General features: G+C 48.4%; 3 protein-coding genes and 1 long non-coding RNA gene across 5 annotated transcripts; 2 read left to right on the forward strand and 2 right to left on the reverse strand.

Annotated features, from left to right (window-relative positions):
* On the forward strand, positions 1,510–6,547 carry LOC8056322. Of its 2 annotated transcripts, none has more exons than XM_021454296.1 (6): positions 1,510–2,646; positions 2,832–2,965; positions 4,567–4,675; positions 4,764–4,890; positions 4,967–5,030; positions 5,782–6,547. In XM_021454296.1, the coding sequence occupies exons 1-6, from the start codon at positions 1,624–1,626 to the stop codon at positions 6,176–6,178; spliced, it is 1,854 nt and encodes a 617-aa protein (XP_021309971.1). In that variant the 5' UTR covers positions 1,510–1,623; the 3' UTR covers positions 6,179–6,547. The 2 variants fall into 2 exon arrangements, with proteins under 2 accessions (XP_021309971.1, XP_002460850.1); XM_002460805.2 differs by having other exon boundaries at positions 1,513–2,727.
* LOC8081743 (anthocyanidin 5,3-O-glucosyltransferase) lies at positions 7,415–9,339 on the reverse strand. The gene has a single exon (XM_002462967.2). The coding sequence runs from the start codon at positions 9,015–9,017 to the stop codon at positions 7,476–7,478; it is 1,542 nt and encodes a 513-aa protein (XP_002463012.1). The 5' UTR covers positions 9,018–9,339; the 3' UTR covers positions 7,415–7,475.
* LOC110432218 lies at positions 11,081–11,768 on the forward strand. The gene is made up of 3 exons (XR_002449620.1): positions 11,081–11,213; positions 11,294–11,475; positions 11,556–11,768. It is a non-coding gene; the product is annotated as an uncharacterized LOC110432218 (long non-coding RNA).
* On the reverse strand, positions 13,737–15,950 carry LOC8056323 (anthocyanidin 5,3-O-glucosyltransferase). Its single transcript, XM_002462968.2, has one exon. It carries the CDS (start codon positions 15,623–15,625, stop codon positions 14,084–14,086), a length of 1,542 nt encoding a protein of 513 aa, XP_002463013.2. The 5' UTR covers positions 15,626–15,950; the 3' UTR covers positions 13,737–14,083.

Raw genomic sequence — 18,587 nt, forward strand, 5'->3', positions numbered from 1 at the left:
TAAGGATGGTGCGCAACAGCAATAGCTAGTGGTGGTAGAGTTGGAGATCAAGGCACTGGTGCCGATCCTCGGCAACAAGCTCGTCGTCACTTGCCTCGGCCCTGGCGTGCGCCCGCAACCACAATTCTGCTCAGAGGGGGCGGTGCGGGTGGGACTGGAATGCCGTGACGAGTGGGAGCAGGGCCTCAGAGCTCGTCTAACAATGGCGTCGTTGGCATGGGACAGTGAAAGCGCTCCACGGCGGGCATGCGCGAGGAGGGCATGATGCCGATCTTCGCGCGCTCAACGTGGGACTGGGACATAGCTCGTAGATCTCGTCGACGAAGCCATACGACAGGATGAAGCAGACCACCGACAGGACGGGGACATTGAACGCTACCTCCTTGATGCTCTAAGGCTCCTCTATCCGCGTCTTGGTGTTCAACAGCGAGCGCTCGAGGACGAGGCCGCCATGATGCTCCGAGACGAGGCTGCCATGAAGGCCTCGAGCTTGTTGGCGGCCATGACCGTAGTGGAGTACGCCACTTGGGTGTTCGATGAAATACTAATAATGATTAGGATCAATGGCGGATCCAGGAGGACAAAGGGGGGCTAAATAGTAAAAAATTAAGATTAAAATTAAAGATTAACAAAGATTTATGACTAATTAGCACTAATGTAATGAATAAATCATACTCGTCGAGGGGGCTGGAGCCCACCCAGGCCCCCCTTTGGATCCGCCACTGACTAGGATAGAAAGTTGAATGCTAGGTGGTAAGCATACTAAATGCCTAGTGCAAAGTTGCTATATCCATTTGTGCCCGAAATCAAACACCATCTCAATTCAACCGGGCTTGTTTGGGCCAATGAACCAAACACATGAGGTTGCACCCTAGGAGAGCCGTGCTCTGGCTAGGGTCAGGCCGGCGAGCCGTGCTGGGCAGGGGCAGGTTACCAAACACCCCAGCCGTGGATTGTGATCGGGTCGCGGGCGCGATGTGCCGTCGCCGGTGCTTGCCATTCCAGTGAAGGTGGAGGCAGAGAAGCTTGGGCTGGCGTGTGGGCTTTCTTTGGAAGGCCCAAACCCGTCGGCTCTTTCTTATCTTAGAGTAGGCCAGCCCGTGATGTTTCATGGACTGGGCTTTTGGTACAATTCCCACAAGAAACGAATTCAAACGAGGGAAACTCTTTAGTCTACCACCGTTCGATTCAGATTTAACACGGTCCAGATCACGCGCAGCTCACCAATGAATCGCCCATAAATGATTTCTATATATACACACAGACGAAAAACCTCCCATAAATGATTCCTCGAAAAAGAAAAAAAATCTCCCATCAATGCACATCGTACGATCTCAGCCGCCCAATCTCAATCCCACGGCTGGGCCGCTCCCGGCGCAGCCCACCACGACCTTGAATAACTTCCTACTGCTTTCGAATCGGCAGGAACCGCCCCCACGTTAAATGCTTTCGCATCCGACGATGTGCCACTGGCTCGTCAGAGAGCGGGCCCCACGCGCGCAGCCCTCTTAACCCCATCCGCAGCCCGCGCCTGTGTCCCTCTCTCCCGAGCCAGTACACGCACCACTCCCCCCACTTCGATCTAGCAATCCCGGCTCGCCGGAACCCTAGCCAGCAGCCGCCATGCCGCCGCGCCGCGGTAGGGGGAAGGGGAGGGGGAAGGGTAGGGCAAAGCCGAGAGCCAAGGCCATCGAGCGCGAGCGCGAGCCCGAGCCCGAGCTCGAGGAAGCCGTCGAGTCCGAGATCGAGGCGGGGGACGCGAAGGCGGAGGAGGAGTCCAGCGCCGAGAGCGAGGACGCGAAGGAAGAGGATTCGGAGAGCGACGCCGAGTCCATGGATGCAGAGGCCAACGAGGAAGCCGCCGAGAACGGAGCGGAGGAGATGGATGCGGAGACTGAAGCCAAAGCCGGCGGCGAGGCCAAGGCTGAAGCGGTATCCACCGAGGCGGAGGCGAAACCTGACGCCGCCTCGGATGCCGAAGATGAAGAGGGCGGTGAGTCTGGCTCCGACCGCGAAGCAGATGCCAAGGGCGCTGATCCGAAGGCCAAAGCGGAGGAGTCCGACGGCGAGGATGAGGAGGGAGCCACCGCCGAGACCGACGGCGAGAGTGAAGAGGAAGCCGCTGAGACGGGCGGCGAAAACGAGGAGGATGGTGGGGACTCCGACACCGAAGGTGATGCTGAGGAATCCCCTCCGTCCCCTCCTTCCCGCACTCGCCGCCGTAAGCGAGTGGCCACTCCCGATGATGAAGCAGAGGAGACCCCTACGCCGTCGCGTCGCCGGCGCCGTCGGAAGTCGGGGGAGCGAGGTGACTCTCCGCCGCCACTTCCTGACCACCTCCGCTGCCGTCGCAGCGATGGGAAGAAGTGGCGCTGTTCGGGCCGTGCGCTCCCAACCGTTAGTTTCTGCGAGTACCACTACGCGCGGGCCAACAAGGGCAAGAAGCTACCAGCGGATGGGGAGGTCCTTGCTGTTGCTCTTCAGAGGCAGAAGAACAAGAGGAAGGGCAGGAGGAGCATCAATCCGCCGATGTCCCCTCAGGCAGCCACGACTGACCGCCAGACCAGGGATCTCCCGAACGGACTGATGACCATCTCGCCAGGTAGCAGTGGACCTGCAGCACTGTCAAGTCCTGTTACTACAAAGGTTGGTGTAGAAATTCCTGCACCTATACAGCGGTGCTATCGTTCCAAGAATGCTGAGCCATTGCCTGTTGGTCCTGTAAAGGTTATACCCAGTTAATCTTCAATTGTTCATGACTGACAGTTTGATCTTCATCGATTAGCTTTCTGTTAGGTCTTTGCTTATTACTGATGTTTGTTTGGGATTAGGTTGTTCCTCGTGCGATGAGTATGACAAAGGCAGCAGCAAGAACATGTCACTGCTGCGGGATAAAGAAGGCAGCGCGTGTTGCCAATTGCAAGAACTGTGATAAGAATTTCTGTAACAGCTGCATTAATAAATGGTTAGTCTTTGATTTGCTTGCCATTGCTTTATTTGCATGCTTAATCAGTGCATCAGGAATGTATGATTAAATTACACACAAGTTCAAACTTTTAAAGTTTCAACTATGTGGTAATGAGAACTTGGTAGATTGCAATTTAGTAATTATATAAGAGATTAGCTCGCTATGTAGCATGTTATAGTGGTTGAAGAGGTGTACCTGAGGGCTTCATCAAATTAATTTCCTGTGTAGTTGTGGATAACCAACTCTAGATCTGTACTTTGTTAAATTTTGTTAATGATTACAGAGGAGGAAGTAGAGATTGGAGACACATTTGCTTAGTTTATGAACTATTGTTTCCATGTAGCTGTGCTTATCCTGTGTTTTCCATGCATGTTAAATTATTTTTCATATAACTCCTAACTTGTCATTGTTATAATAATCCATTTCTGATGTATCATATATGGACCCTTGCTGTGGCTGCATTTCCCCCAATCAAATATAATATGTTATAATAATAATTACTTTGGAGCTATTCTTTTTCTAGTGCTTACATATCTCTATTTGATGTGATTGGGGATACTGCTGAGGAGGTTTAACTTAGATTTATCCTTAGTTTTGCATAAATTATTTCCTTGCACCATTCTGAATGAAGCAAAGATGGTGCCATGTCAACATAAATGCAATATTTAAGTGGTGCTTTCATTTGATAGGTAATCATAGGTTATCCTCCTGCTGTGCAATATCAATGGTTTTTCTATTCCTTTTTGTGTCTTGGGGACTGTTGTGGTCTGTGTGTTGTTGGTGGTGGTTGGGGGGGGGGGGGATCATATAGAAGGGTTTCCTCAATTTGATACTCCTAAGAACATTTCCAGCTGTCCCAGGCCCTAATACCTGTGTTGGTGGGTGAAGTAACCGCCTTTGGTGATGTGCGTCCTGGCTTACCTAGGGTGCATGGGAAACATGCCCATTGTTGTGTTGCTACTCAGTCAGGAAAAGTTTTGCAGGATACCACACTAGGAATTAATACCCCTCCTGTTCAACATGCCCTTAGGGAGCTTAGAGTGTTTAGAAAACATTATTGAAGTTAGTTATTGAAATGACAACTTTATCTTCTGTACATTGCATTTATGTGAACTGATCTGTCTTCTCTGTTCGTACATGAATGCATTCATACTGATTTTATGTATTTTTCCAAGAAATACCTACAATAACTTGTCTACTGTAACTTAGCTAATTGTGGTGGATGCTTGTGTAAGAGTTGCACTACCATAAAGTGAGTTAATAAGATATTAGGAGATATCATTAATCGCAATAACAATGCTACTTGATTGCTAAACATTCTTAGTTGAGAAGTGCAAACTGATGAATAATCGCTGAACTTAGATTTGAGATAACCTATGGAAATTACATAAGTACCAACGCATTAAATTTGAGATGCATTATTTGATTTATTTGGAGCTTTGGAACAAATGATTCAGTTGTTCATTTTGTGGTTGACATGGATTATCTGATTTTATATCAGGAGATTGTTAATTAGATCTCAAATCCTTGATATGCCTATGTGTGCTTTGGTTCTAGTAAAATCTTGGCCCTGACTGTTAGTACACTGCACCCTGCAGGTATTCTAAGTTGTCCAGGAAGGATATAAAGGCTCGTTGTCCAGCTTGCCGTGGTCTCTGCAATTGTAAACAATGCAACCTTGGTCATACCAAGGGTGCTATGCATAAGGTGATCTTTCTTCCACTCAGCGTAAAGCAATTGAAATGGTATTTTATTGTTGTATTTATTTTTTTGATTTTATGACTTGGATCTCTAGGAACCGCCAAGTGGTGAAAGGAAGATACTCAGCATAAAAATTTCCAACCATCAATTTTACAAGCTTTTACCTGTAAAACTTGACCAGGAGCAACTTGATGAGTTGGAATTAGAAGCTAAAATACAAGGTTTGTTTGTACTTTTTTAAAAAAAAATCTGAAGCTATTTGGTTTTTTTGTAATCTAATTGTCTACTCTTAATTAGGAACAAAAATATCTAATGTCCGCGTTCAGGTTGCTGAAAATGGTCAGAACGAGTCACTCTACTGGTAAGCTCTAATCTCTTATGTTGCTATCAGCTACTGTCGCCATCAGCTACATATAAGCTAGTAACTCTCAGTTCAATAAGTATTCATCCTCCACTTATTTCAGACAGAGTAAAGTGTAACTGGATCCTTGTCGAAGTTTTTTTTTTTGGATTCTCGCCTAGGTCCATAAACTCTTTAAAATGAGGATTTAGTTCCTCTTTTTAAGTGGTACACTCTAGAGCAACCAATTTAAATGTATCACCCAGATCCTCACTGAGACTGAACCTAGATGAGAACCTGGAAAACGTTTAAGGACTGTGGGTGTTTACTCTTATACTTGTGGTGAGCATAAAATAAATCAATCCTGTAAATGCACATACTTAGATATTTCTTTGGTCAGGCAAATGTTAATCTGCATATTAATGGTTGTCTTCTCACTAGTTCAGTACCTATACTGTTCCAATTTTGTCAGTTATTTTCACATGTTCAAATATTTATGTTGTATAAACAAGGTGACGCTATTACCTTGCCTGTCACCTAAGGTGTGCTAAAAGGATTATGGTACCCTTATGATTCTTTTGCATTGAAGCACATTGATCATCCTAGAGAGAGTTCAGTTTTATTTTTTCATTTTACGGTTTAGCCTTTTTCTTAGCTATTCTAATATGCATTTTGGTAGTGGTTATGCTGGCTTTTGATGTATTTGTCAACTGCTATTTTGTTGCAATTTCAAATTTAACCAGAGATCTTGTTGAATGTTTTCTGAAAGCAGTAATATCTGTAAGCTCTCTGTGAGCCAATTCTTGAGATGCTGCCCAACATGCCCTTTCAAGCTGTGCCTAAGTTGCTGTCAGAAGATACGTGAAGGAAACATGTCGGACAGCACACCCGAAGATAAATTCAAGAACCGGCTGCTTCAACAAGAGTCTGTCCATGAGGATGGCAGCATTACTTGCCCTTCGATTGAGCTGGGTGGCTGCGGTGACGCCATGCTGAACCTGATATATGCATCTCCATCTAGCCAGTCTGAAGAGCTCAGTTCAGATTGTGAGCTAGATGCTGCAGGCAATCATTCTGGAGTGAAGGATGCTCAGGTTCATGGTTCACCTGTACCTGAGAGTAATGGAAGATTATCAGCAGCTGCCCAGACAGAAACAATGTCCACATAGTCTCTGAAGATGCAGTTCTCGTTGGCTCATCTTTCAGGTGGGAGCGCAAGCTGACTTGTTCATTACCATGAAGCCTGAAGATGTGTATGATATGGTCAGACTTTGGTAGAGGGTAGTTTGCCTGATTAGGTTGCTTGATTTAGCGCGGTTATTGGCCTATATGGCCATTGATTTTAGGCCTGTGACCAGTGGATAATTTTAATTGTTGTGTTCGTCTTTGATCCGGGAGTCATTATGCTAAACATCGTTGTACATATGGGTATGACTTTATTTTTGACATTACCGAGAGGCGAGAGCTGATGGAATGGTTGTATTGCCGTTCGTTTAAGGGATTACCTGGTTATCTGTCCATCAGTATTCAGTAGCGCAGAAGCGGACTATGTGAGACTAGTTTCGTGCTCTGGCTCTGCCACTACATTGCCTGTGTTTGGTTCTGTTCTTACAGAGTGGAGCTCATGAAAACGTGTTTGTTGTTACGGTAACCCTGCACCTAGGACATTCTAACCCTGCACCTAGAACAGGTAACGTTCAAACCCCCACCCCCCAACTCAGTGTGAGCGCCATGGCGAACGCAAATGCACCCGCCTCGGCCTGGCGGCGACGACGGGACGCCAGCTGGGACCAAACGTATGACGGCAGTGCTACCAGCAGGTGGCCGAGACGGATGAAGCCGCTACCAGCTAGCGCTGGAGATTGTTGTCCTGTCGAGCTCCAGGTGCCAGCTTCACCTGCTGTGGCACTGCCACTGCTTCCATGGACATGGAGGGGATCGGCTGTTGGCGTGACCAGAGCGGAAGCCAACGGCGGCAGCCATCGGTTTCATGGACGTCATTATCGTCCCGGGTCCTCGACAACACCATGGCCTCTGTGTCAGCTTGAGTTGAAGCTTCACCATGGAGCTTCTTTGTCGCCACACCGTGGGCTAGAGCTTCGCCATGGAACGCGAAGCAGCCCATGCCGCAGGACACCTACAGGCCACCGACGCTGCCACAGTTTGGCCGTTCTTCCTCTGGCTGCTCACCGGCATCTTCCTGTACGCACGGAGGTGGGCGAGGTACGTCGTGGTGCGGGAGGACTGGGAGCTGGATAGTGTCCTCCAGCTCGCCTTCTGCCATGGCGACGGGGGGCTGCAGCTGCAGTGGCCACACACGCAGCGGTAGCAGGAGGTGATAAGTCAGAAAGGGATGGGAGGTGACTTGAGCACGTGCTTCGGCGCTGAAGCGAGCTGGGCCACCAAGAAACGAAAATGGATTTTGATTTCAAAGAGCTAGGAGAGGAGAGAGAACATGCTTTGCATCTAGCGAGCCGGGCTCGATGGTGGGCCACGGAAATCAAACACGACCTTCTGGCCCGCGTCCGACAAGAACCGGCCTAACGCAGCGCGCGATGAGCCGCCGGCCCTCCGGGCGACGGTCGCGGCATCCCTGTACGCAGCCACGCGCACCCTGAGCTTGTCCCCCTCCTCGGACTCCATCACCAACCTCACCTTGGCCTCCACCTCCTCAGCCCCGACCAGCCCCTGCCGCCATCCAACCATCTCCACGCCGACCATGGCTTCCTCCACCATGAACAGCTTGTTCATCTTCTGCTCCGCGTACATCGGCCAGCAAAGCATCGGCACGCCGGCCGTGATCCCTTCCAGCGCCGAGTTCCACCCGCAGTGCGTCACGAACGCGCCAGTCGCCCTATGGCCGAGTACTTCCACCTGCGGCGCCCAGTGCTTGACGACGAGGCCGCGGTCTCTGGTGCCCTCCAGGAACCCGGCCGGCAGGAGGGCGTCGAGGTCGGCGTCCGCGCGGGGATCGAACAGCCTCTCGGTGTCGCCGCCGCCGCCGCGCACCGGGGCTCGCACCACCCACAGGAAACGGTGGCCGGAGTTCCGCAGGCCGACGGCGACCTCCCTGAGCTGCTCCTCCGAGTGGGTGGCCGCGCCTATGCTCCCGAAGCAGAGGAACACCACGCTGCGCTCCGGTTGCCTGTCGAGCCACGCCAGACACTCGTGCTTCTCCTTTGCCTCGGCGCCGGCACCGGCGACCAGTGGCCCGACGCAGTACACCGGAGGCGTCCTGCGTGCTCTGCCACTGCCACTGCCAGTGCCAGTGCCAGGAGGAATCGACTGCGTGTCCCGGAGAGCTGCCACCGCCCGAGCCTCCAGCGACGCGAACGTGTTCACCAGGATGCCGTCGGGGTCCTCCGCGTTCCTTCGCATCGCGTTCATCATCGCCTTGTATATCTCGCTCTCCGGCTCCTGCAGCGTCTCGCGCATGAGGTACGACGCCGGGATGGGGGGCACGCCGGAGAAGTTGACGGGGGCGTCTCCGAGCTCCTTGAAGCTTGGCTGATGGCCTTCCGCGGCGCGGATCCAGGGAAGCTGGAGGAACACGGCGACCGCGGAAGCGTTGGAGGCGAAGAAGGTGTAGGCCGGGATCCCGAGCTCCTTGGTGACGTCGAGCGCGTCGACGGACGGCGCGTCCACGATCACCGCGTGGACGACGCTTCGGGGAGGCTGCTGCTGCTGCTGCTGCTGCAGGGAGCAGAGGAAGTCACGGAGCTGGTCGTTGTAGCGTCTCACGATCTCGAAGTACCAGAGGAGCGCCTCCGCGTCGTCCGCGACGGTGGGAGGGTTCTGGATCCGAGGGAGCCTGTGGATGGTGACCGACGGCTTGGCGGAGGCCACGCGGTCGACGGCGGCTGCCATGGCGACGTCTTGGTCCAGGGTGATGTCGATGAGCGCGACCGCAATGGCGTAGCCTTCCTCCAGGAGCACGTCGGCGAGCTGCATCATGGGGACGAAATGGCTGACGAAGAGACCGGGGTACAGAACGATCGTCTTCTCCATGATGTCTTGCTTGCGGTAGCGGTGCGGCGGTGCGCCGGTGCCGGAGGTGCCGGAGAGAAGACTGGATGAGCTTGAGCTTGAGTGGTGGACTGTGGAGTGACCGGCCGTCCATTTATTTTCGTTCTCGTGGTGACGACATCACGCATCACGGGACCGGGGAGCACGTGGGCAGCTTCGCGTTTGTAGGCAGTAACAGTACGACTGCTGTCTCAAAACATCCTCAAGCGCTTGCCCTACTACAAACGTTTGACACCTGAGAAAGCTACCACGTCATGCATGACATCACTACATCAGGGAGGGGAACTCTCTAGCGTGCAGCATCAACACGTGCTGACCTTGATCATCCAGCGAGACGGCATATGCTACCCGTTTATTACATTGCTCAGCATTGTCTATGTCAATGACTAATTTGGTTCTTAATAGGGTCATTGCATATATTTGAAACAAATTTGGATTTGGGCCTAGTATTCGGTTAGATGTTTCCGGCCTAGAACATTTCTAGCCTAGTACAAAGTATCAAATGGTTCCACATCTAGAACAGTTTCAGACTTAGACCATTCCGGGCTAAAACGAACGAACCCCTTAAGGGGCCGTTCGTTTGAAGGGGAACCATGGCCTGAAATCATTTCTGGCTGGATTGTTTGCCATATTTACATAAGCTATGAGCAGCTGGAACAATTCCCGGGCCAATCCTGGCCTAAACGAACGGGCCCTAAAGTGTTGGGCAACTCCCGATTTCTATGTCTTAAGGTCCTGAAAAATTTATTCCTGGTTTAAAAGTATTTGCATTTTTAGAAAATAAAATGTTAATTTCTCAACTTCTGCATCGACTAATGCATATAGTTGTTTTTTTATTACACATCAGAATCAAAGGTCTACGCAATCTCAAAAACAAAGTTTTAATCAAATAAGAAAGATAGAAAAGAAACCCAACACAACATCTAGAACACAATTCTATTACTGAAACTCCGCCCATTTATAACAAACATCTCTGTTGCAGTTGTTTCAAACTTCCTGCAATCCATCTTCAATTCATCGTTTGGCGATCCTCTTCCTTTTGAAGTAGGGACTAGAACCAAATCCAGTAAGTCCCTCTAAAAATAACGTGCAAATAAGATGGTGCTAGGTTCTTGTCAAAAAACATGTCATTTTGAGTCAACCATATTACCAAGCAGATTGCACTCGCACCCACAAGAATTTTTTATTTCAGCTTTCTATTAAACCTATGTAACCAATTTGTAAACATATTATGTACACCAGTTGGAGGAGGTAAATTAAAGGAGATATGAATAATTCGCTACATAAATTTCGCAAAATGACAATCAAAGAGAAGATGTTCTATCGACTCCTCAGAAGAACAAAAACAACACTTCCTATATCTAAATTATCTTTTATCAAAATTACTCCTTTGTATAAATATTTGCATAGTACGCTGCATGTTACTTTTCTAGATACATTGTTTTTACTATGTATCTAAATACAACATACTCCGTATGTCTAAGTGCATAGCAAAAGCTATGTATCTAGAAAAGCTAAAACGTATCGTAATTTTGAATTGAAGGAGTAGTAAACACAACACATAGAGAAAAAAATATTAAAAAGCATAGAAAACACTATCAGAAACAGCAGCACCACAATCATTGGGTCGACATTGGTGAAACTTGTTGAACCACCGGTACATGTGTGAATCCAGAGAGCGAGACTTCCTCAATCCCACACTAGCGAAACCTGCAAGCTCATATGAGGCTACAACAACACAGACCAAGAACGATGGACAAGCAGGGGGCGGATTCACGGCCCGTGCTACCTGGGCTACAGCCCGGGGCGAGGCCCAGTAAGTAGCAGTGGGATATTGTTTCATAAAAAACTCGTTAAAAGGCTTCCAAGTCCAATAGCCCCCCGCAGCCCAGTTAGTGCCCTGGCCGAATGACTGACTGTTGCTCGGCTGTTTACTTCTGCACGCGGCGTGCGTCGCTCCGTCTCCGTGATCTCGCGCCTCTCCGCCTCCCTGGCTGTTCGCCTTTCCATCTTGCAAAGTTGCGAGCGTGATCAGGAGCCAACGAGCCACGACGGCGCCTGCTCAATCTCTGACTCTGAGTCCGGCCTACGCGCGACCGCGATCTTCGCCCGTCTCCCCGTCCGCTATACACAGCCGGCTGCCGATCGTCCGGCTGCCTCTGCAGACTGCACCTGCAGGTGAGAACAACGATCTCCAAATCCCCAATTCCCTAACTCTGCTTCATTTGATAATTCTTATTTCTTAATTCATATTCCAGACAGAGCTATATTTACTAGCATCTTCCGCGACGGCTAGTGGACATATGTATACAACCGCTAGCTCCCATGTGCAAATTGAGCTACTACTAGTAGCTGTATTCGATTCCCCTTCTGAAAAGGAAGAAAACGGCGAAAGAGGCGTAAGAAACCGCAAGATAAATTTGCCACGCGAGGACCCAAGGTGCGTATTATTTTAGTATCTTTCATTTTATACTGCTGTCTTGATACATAAAAGAGTATGATATTTTAAAAATTATGTAGCATTAAACGTGGTGATTGAAGTGGTGTGAATTCATGAAGACCCAAGATATCAAACATGGATTTTTTTTTTATTGTGGAAGGCATTTTATATTTGGTACTTTTCTATCCTCATCATAGGACTATGTATCTTTGAGTACTTTAAATCACTATCAATCTTTACTATATGTATTAGACTACTATGTATAGCGAGCAAAATTCTTTTGCCCTCTGTCATTTAGCCCTCCCTTTAGTCTGTTTCTGGATCTGCCAAAAAAAATTAACGGGAGAGCCTCAGTCGCGATCAATGATGAGGAGTAATCACCACCCAACGGCCAGCGTTAGTCACGAGGGAAGCATGCAGAAGCCAAGCAGAGAAGCCCTCAGAGAGAGGGAATGGAGCAGCGACACCAGCAGGGAAACAACAACATGAGCTCATCATAGAGCCCAAGCTCGTCGGTAGAGAGAATTCTCATCTTGCTAGCCAAATCAAGACGAAGCAAATCCTCATTTGCAATTTCTAGTTGAACAAGTGGTGAGAGAATTTCATCCAAAGCCAACTGAGGCCTTGTTTAGTTCACCCCAAAAACCAAAAACTTTTCAAGATTCCTCGTCACATCGAATTTTACGGTACATGCATAGAGCATTAAATATAGATGAAAACAAAAACTAATTACACAATTTGTCTGTAAATCATAAGATGATTTTTTTAGCATAGTTAGTCCATGATCGGATAATATTTATCAAATAAAAACAAAAAAGCTACAGTACCGAAATCCGAAATCTTTTCGGAACTAAACAAGACCTGAGGGGCATGACCTAGAGGAACTTTCGAGACAGGAGATGGATTAGCAATATTAAGCATCCCCATGACCTCCTCCAGGCCAGGCAAGCAGAGACAATGAATTCATAAATCTCACGCTCTTCAATAGAAAGTATTCTCATCTCACTCGCCAAATCAAGATGGAACAACACCTCCCTCGTGATTTCTAGTTGAAGAGCAAGTGTCGACGAATCCTCTGACTACGAGAATGGTAGAGCGGAGGAAGATGCAGCCAAAGAAGTTAATTAGAACAGTGGTACCGACCCCATTATCCTTAAGGGGTCGTTTGGATCTCTTTATTTTGGAGGAATTGAAATCTATATAATGGGTTAGGCTATTTGATTTGAAATTTGGCATTCCATAACTTTCCCAAGATCACAAATAAGCCTATCTTAAATTCATAGGATGAGAGATGGAAATATATTCTATAGATCACTATGCTATAATTCTATTCTCCAATTTATAGCACACTCTTAACTCACGTCACTACAATAGAAATGCTTAGTATTGCTAATCACTAGCCATGAATATTAGGAATACCATCGGCTCAGTACATAAAAGCAAAAAACAGGGAGATGTTAATTTACAGGTGCCTGAAAACTAATCAATCATTTCAAGCGATGCTTTACGGTCGTTAGATTTAAATTGAATGGTTGGCTCCTGTTGGATGAAAGCTGGAAGCATGCATCGCGCCTAAACAGGACAAGAAAATCAGTTGCCTGATAGATAGGAATCGTGGGGAAAAAAAAACCGTAAAGGATGCGCAAGCGCTTAATCCACAACAATTTCTCCTGTTCTTGCGTGTCTGGAGAAACAATTGCAGACGGCGACGGCGTGGACTGCTCAATCGCAAGATTTGTCCTTGGTCGGAGGAGGACGAGCCATGCTGTCATGGTGAAAGATCCAGACACATGCGATGTGCAACCCCCACCGGGCATCGTCACATGCCTGCACGGATCCATGTCCGAGATGAACCATTTCTATCAGGAATGCTAGTGTAATTTGTATAATCAATTTTCACCCAGAACCATTTCTGACCAGGAATGACCTTAAACGAACGAGCCCTAAGATGTTCCGGACGATAAATGCTCACCCTCCTTTTGATGAAGCTAGAAGAAAAACTCTATCACAATTAATTTTATATAAGGATAGGACAATCCCCATCCTTAATTTTGTAAGACCATTTTTTTTGAAACATTTTGTAAGACCATTCAGTTCATAGACCAGAGAAGAACCATGAGTATTCATCTGGAGCACAATCCCCATCCTTAATTTTGTAAGACCATTCAGACGGAGCTTTCCATTTCAGTTTCCCTGTTTCTGTTAGCTGACAGAGACCCTCTAACATACATGTTTCTATGTCAGAGTAGAATGCTGTGCCGTTTGCAACAAGCGCTTTGTGTATACAAGAAGTGACATGGATGTTAAGTAATCATCTACCAATTAACACCCAACAACTAACATACATCTTTAAAAGCGACACAACTGCACGAGGATGATTTTTCCCTTCATATACCCTGTATACAAGAAGAAACTTCGACGCTGAAAACTAAAAACTCGTGATCTGTGACTCAGTCACTCTGAGCATACAAGAGATCATTCCATAGATCTTAACAAGTTACTCTACGTACCACAAGCAAAGCATTTCAGCTTCGACCCAATTTGCCATTGCCTGTACGGAGACGCCGGTGCAGAGAGGCTGCACCCAATTTTTTCCCCACCATTAGCGCTACTCCATATCTTTGCCTCGTACATGTACATGGCTGTCGACGTCCGACAAGAACTGGCCAAATGCCGCGCGCGATGAGCCGCCGTCCTTCCAGGCCACGGCGGCGGCATCCCTGTGCGCCGCCACACGTGCTCTGAGCTCCTCCCCTTCCTCGGACTCCATCACCATCCTCACCTTGCCCTCCACCTCCTCGGCCTTGACCAGCCCCCGCTGCCATCCAACCAAATCCACGCCGATTCCGACCTCCTCCACCATGACCACCGAGTTCATCTTCTGCTCCGCGTACATAGGCCAGCAAAGCATCGGCACTCCGGCCGTGATCGCCTCCATCACCGAGTTCCACCCGCAGTGCGTGACGAAGGCACCTGTGGCCCTGTGGTTGAGCACGTCCACCTGCGGCGCCCACAGCTTCACGACGAGGCCGCGAGCTCTGGTCCTCTCCAAGAACCCGGGCGGCAGGAGCGCTTGGAGGTCCGAGTCGGCGCGCGGGTCGAACAGAGGCCCCGTGTCCACGCCGCCGGTGGGGAGAGGCGCCCGCACCACCCACAGGAACCGGTGCCCGGACCTCTCCAGGCCGACGGCTATCTCCCTGAGCTGCTCCGCCGAGTGGGTGGCGGAGCCTAAGCTTCCGAAGCAGAGGAACACGACGCTGCGCTCCGGTTGCTCGTCCAGCCACGCGAGGCACTCGTGCTTTTCTTTCGTCTCGCCGTCGCCGGCTGCAACGATCAACGGCCCCACGCAGTACACCGGAGGTGTCCTCATGCACCCGCCGTCGCTGTCGCTGTCGCCGTCGCCGATGGGGAGGAACAGTGGGTCCCTGAGAGCTCTCAGCACCCGGGCCTCCAGCGACGCGAACGTGTTCACCAAGATGCCATCGGGCTCCGGGTTCCGGCGCATCACGCGCATCATCGTCTTGTACGACTCACTGGCCGGGTCGTGGAGCATCGACGGCATGAGGTACGACGCCGGCATGGGTGGGACGCCGGTGACGCTGAGACGGGTGTCTCCGAGCTCCTTGAAGCTTGGCTGGCCCTGGCCTTCCGCGTGGGTCCACGGAAGCTGCAGGAACACCGCGACGGCGGAGGCGTTGGTGGCGTAGAAGGTGTAGGCCGGGACGCCAAGCTCCTTGGTGACGTCGAGCGCGTCGGCGGAGGGCCCGTCCACGATCACCGCGTGGACGACGCTTCGGGGAGGCTGCTGCTGCTGCAGGGAGCAGAGGAACTCACGGAGGCGGACGTTGTAGCGTCTCACGGTCTTGAAGTACCAGAGGACTGCGTCGCCGCCGCAGTCCGTGATCGCGGGAGGATTTTGGATCCGAGGGAGCCTGTGGATGGTGACCGACGGCGATGGCGACGGCTTGGCGGAGGCGACGCGGTCGACGGCGGCTGCCAGGGCGACGTCCTGGTCCATGGTGAGGTCGATGAGCGCCACCGCAACGGCGTAGCCCGCCTCCAGGAGGGCGTCGGCGAGCTGCATCATGGGGACGAAATGGCTGACGAAGAGGCCGGGGTACAGAACGATCGTCCTCTTCATGGCTTGCATGCTGGCTGCTGGTGCCGGAAGCAGTGCTTTCGATCGGGGAAGAAGATCGATCGGCTAGATAAATGTGGAGTGGAGGGCTGGAGGCGGCCTGAGGTCCGTTCTTTTTCTTTCCCTCCCTCCCAGTGACATTTGAGTATTTGGCATGATACTCCTAGTATTCTAGACGCCGTAGACTCACTCGTAGTGATCGTTTGGTGGCAGTACTGCAGGCGAGTCTCATCAACAGCGGGAGCGTCTGGGTGCGTTTGGTTGCCAACCATATAATATAACTAGGGCCTTGTTTAGATGTGAAAGAATTTTGGATTTCGCTACTGTACCATTTTCGTTTGTTTGTGGTAAAAATTGTCCAATTATAGAGTAACTAGGGTTAAAAGATTCGTCTCGCGATTTACAGGCACACTGTGTGATTAGTTTTTGTTTCCTCTATATTTAATGCTTCATGCATGTGCCGCAAGATTCGATATGACATAGAATCTTGAAATTTTTTTGGTTTTCATGTTAACTAAACAGCTGAAATAAAATTTACAGGTGTCAGCTTTTGTTCCCAGCTTCTACACGCGTTTGTTTGTCACAACACAATGTGCGTTTGGTTGTCACAATCTAACAATCCACTCTTGTCACCAGTTCCGTGGAATTATTCCCTCTGAATCATCCCATCTTTGCTCCCACTAGATTTTGTTGTTAAAAAATGTATAGCACAATGATTCAGAGTCTTTTTTTTGTCGAATTAATTAGAGTCGTAGTATGGTTAGACCTCGATGAATGGATGTGGAGATAGTCAGACATATTACTGCCAGTTAATGTGCGGAAGCATACATGGCGCGGATAGACTGGTATTCTACAGGCGCTGTAGTACGGCGCCTGTGCAGCACCCGTTATCTGCCGTTGATTCGTCGTGATGGACGTTCACTGGGCCTTGATTGCTGTTGAAGAAGACGGAGAGGCCCGAGTCGCACGATACCATAGAATTTTTTTCCATGGCAGAGGGGAGCAGAGGAGAAGACACAGGTGGTCATCGCTTGGTACTCAACAAAAGCCCCAAAAAAAACATTTTATCATAATCTTTTTCTTTCCAAAAGTAATTAGCTAGTGCAGTGTGATTTTTTAATGGTACTCAACAAATTTCAGCGTTTGTATTGTGAACTGGCTAATACCAGGTTTCTCCGATTTCCCACCACAAAGTCCGCACCACGTTTCTTTTAATTTTCCTATGGTAACCGTGACTTGTTCCATAGTACCTATGAGATGTTCAATGATGGACTTTTAAGTTGTTTGTCTAGTTTTTTTTTGAGTGGTCTACATTTAAGCGATATATTAAAAGAGCACCCAAACAGACAAGTTCAAAAATACTAGACATGGTTGTTCAATGGTAAGTATAAATTATTTGCTCTCACTATGCATGGAATGTCGTCTATTTTTAAAATATAGACATGAATATTTTTAAAATATAGACATGAATATTACGCAATACCATTCATCTTGACCTATAATCTTATTCTTCAAAATCTAAAATATTATTGTCCTGAATCCAGAACATCTTTATTATGAAGGCAAAACATTATTTTCTAAAACATTGACTTGCTTAAAAAAATATTCCTTCTTCATGAGAAAAATGTTTCGTAAAAATTATATATCTATGTGGGTCTTGCTTCCAAGGATTTTTTTTTTTTGTAATTGGGATTTAATTTGGATCCTTGTTTTCATAACTAAAACTTTTTAAAGTTTTGAAATGGTTCATGTAACATTGATATCTCAACAGTTGTGGCTTCTTTTGCATAGGTTCGTGAATTTTAGGTCAGCAGCAATAAAGCATGAATACGTTCATGATTTTTGGGTCACGAGGCATGACCACTATTGAAGCGTGCGGTGATGAATTGGTCGGCGTGCCCCTAGCTACTACCGGTCTAAGCATAGTCCTAGATTCATTATCTGGTGATAGTTAGCTGACTAATAATTCATATTTAATATTAGCTAGCTAAGTATTAGCTATCTATTAGTTAGAGGGTCTTTGGATGCATAAATAATGAAAATGTTACTAACATAACTATTAGTTGTTATTATCTGATTTGGTTGACTAGTGAGTAGTTATTATCTGGAGTCCAGCTAACCGTTAGTTATTTATTATTAGTTGCACCTATTTGAATTCAAAAGAGATAATGGCAGTGTAACAACTAATAAAAGGAATCCTCCACTTAAAAAAACCGATAAAAGGAATCCAAAAAAGGGGCCTATATCACCCCCATCCCTTGTATCATGCCTTGTTTAGTTTTAAAAGGTTTTGGATTTAGCTACTGTAGCATTTTTGATTTATTTGGTAATTAGTGTCTAATCATAGACTGATTATAATTAGATTTAAAAGATTTATCTCATGATTTACAATCAAACTTGTAATTAATTTCTTTTTATCTATATTTAATGATTTATATATATGTCTAACGATTCGATGTGGTGACAGGTGAGTGAAAAGTTTTAGGTGTGGAATTAAACAAGGCCTCATAGCATCCCCTTCCACCCAAACTAACCCAGGGTATTTGAGCTCATGTACAAGGCCTTGGGTAGACCGTGAGACGCTACGGCCCATGGTTGGGATCTGAAGCGGGCCGAATTCAAGTTATAGCTCTTCTTCGGCCTATCTTGTTGTGCCGTCGGTGGGCCTCGGACAGGGACAGGGAGGTGGTCGACACAGTGGGCCGCTCCAGACTATATGTGCACGAACGAGGCTTTGGACTTGGACGCTGTGGCCTGTGTCGTGCCGTCTGCCGTGGTGGCCCCTCCCTCCCTCCCGATTCCCGAATCACTGCAGCTTTTCGGTTCTACCTGCCCGGCGAAGTTGGGAAATCGAAGCGAAGCCCCGGACAAGCGAGAGTACTACACTACACAAGGCGACACGGGGACTCCGACGCCCGCCAGCCGCCACCACGCAAAAGTTGCAACGCTACCAAGTACCAACCTCGTGAACTGT

The sequence above is a fragment of the Sorghum bicolor genome, chromosome 2 (assembly GCF_000003195.3).
Source record: "Sorghum bicolor cultivar BTx623 chromosome 2, Sorghum_bicolor_NCBIv3, whole genome shotgun sequence".
In the NCBI taxonomy this organism is placed as follows: domain Eukaryota; kingdom Viridiplantae; phylum Streptophyta; class Magnoliopsida; order Poales; family Poaceae; genus Sorghum; species Sorghum bicolor.

Bases quoted from the DNA above. Each gene is read 5' to 3' on its own strand.
- LOC8081743 (XM_002462967.2), bottom strand. From the start codon at position 9,017: ATGGAGAAGACGATCGTTCTGTACCCCGGTCTCTTCGTCAGCCATTTC.
- LOC8056323 (XM_002462968.2), bottom strand. From the start codon at position 15,625: ATGCAAGCCATGAAGAGGACGATCGTTCTGTACCCCGGCCTCTTCGTC.
- LOC8056322 (XM_002460805.2), top strand. From the start codon at position 1,624: ATGCCGCCGCGCCGCGGTAGGGGGAAGGGGAGGGGGAAGGGTAGGGCA. The intron at 2,728-2,831 runs GTTATACCCAGT...GTTTGGGATTAG, and splicing joins TGCCTGTTGGTCCTGTAAAG to GTTGTTCCTCGTGCGATGAG. The intron at 4,891-4,966 runs GTTTGTTTGTAC...ACTCTTAATTAG, and splicing joins ATTAGAAGCTAAAATACAAG to GAACAAAAATATCTAATGTC.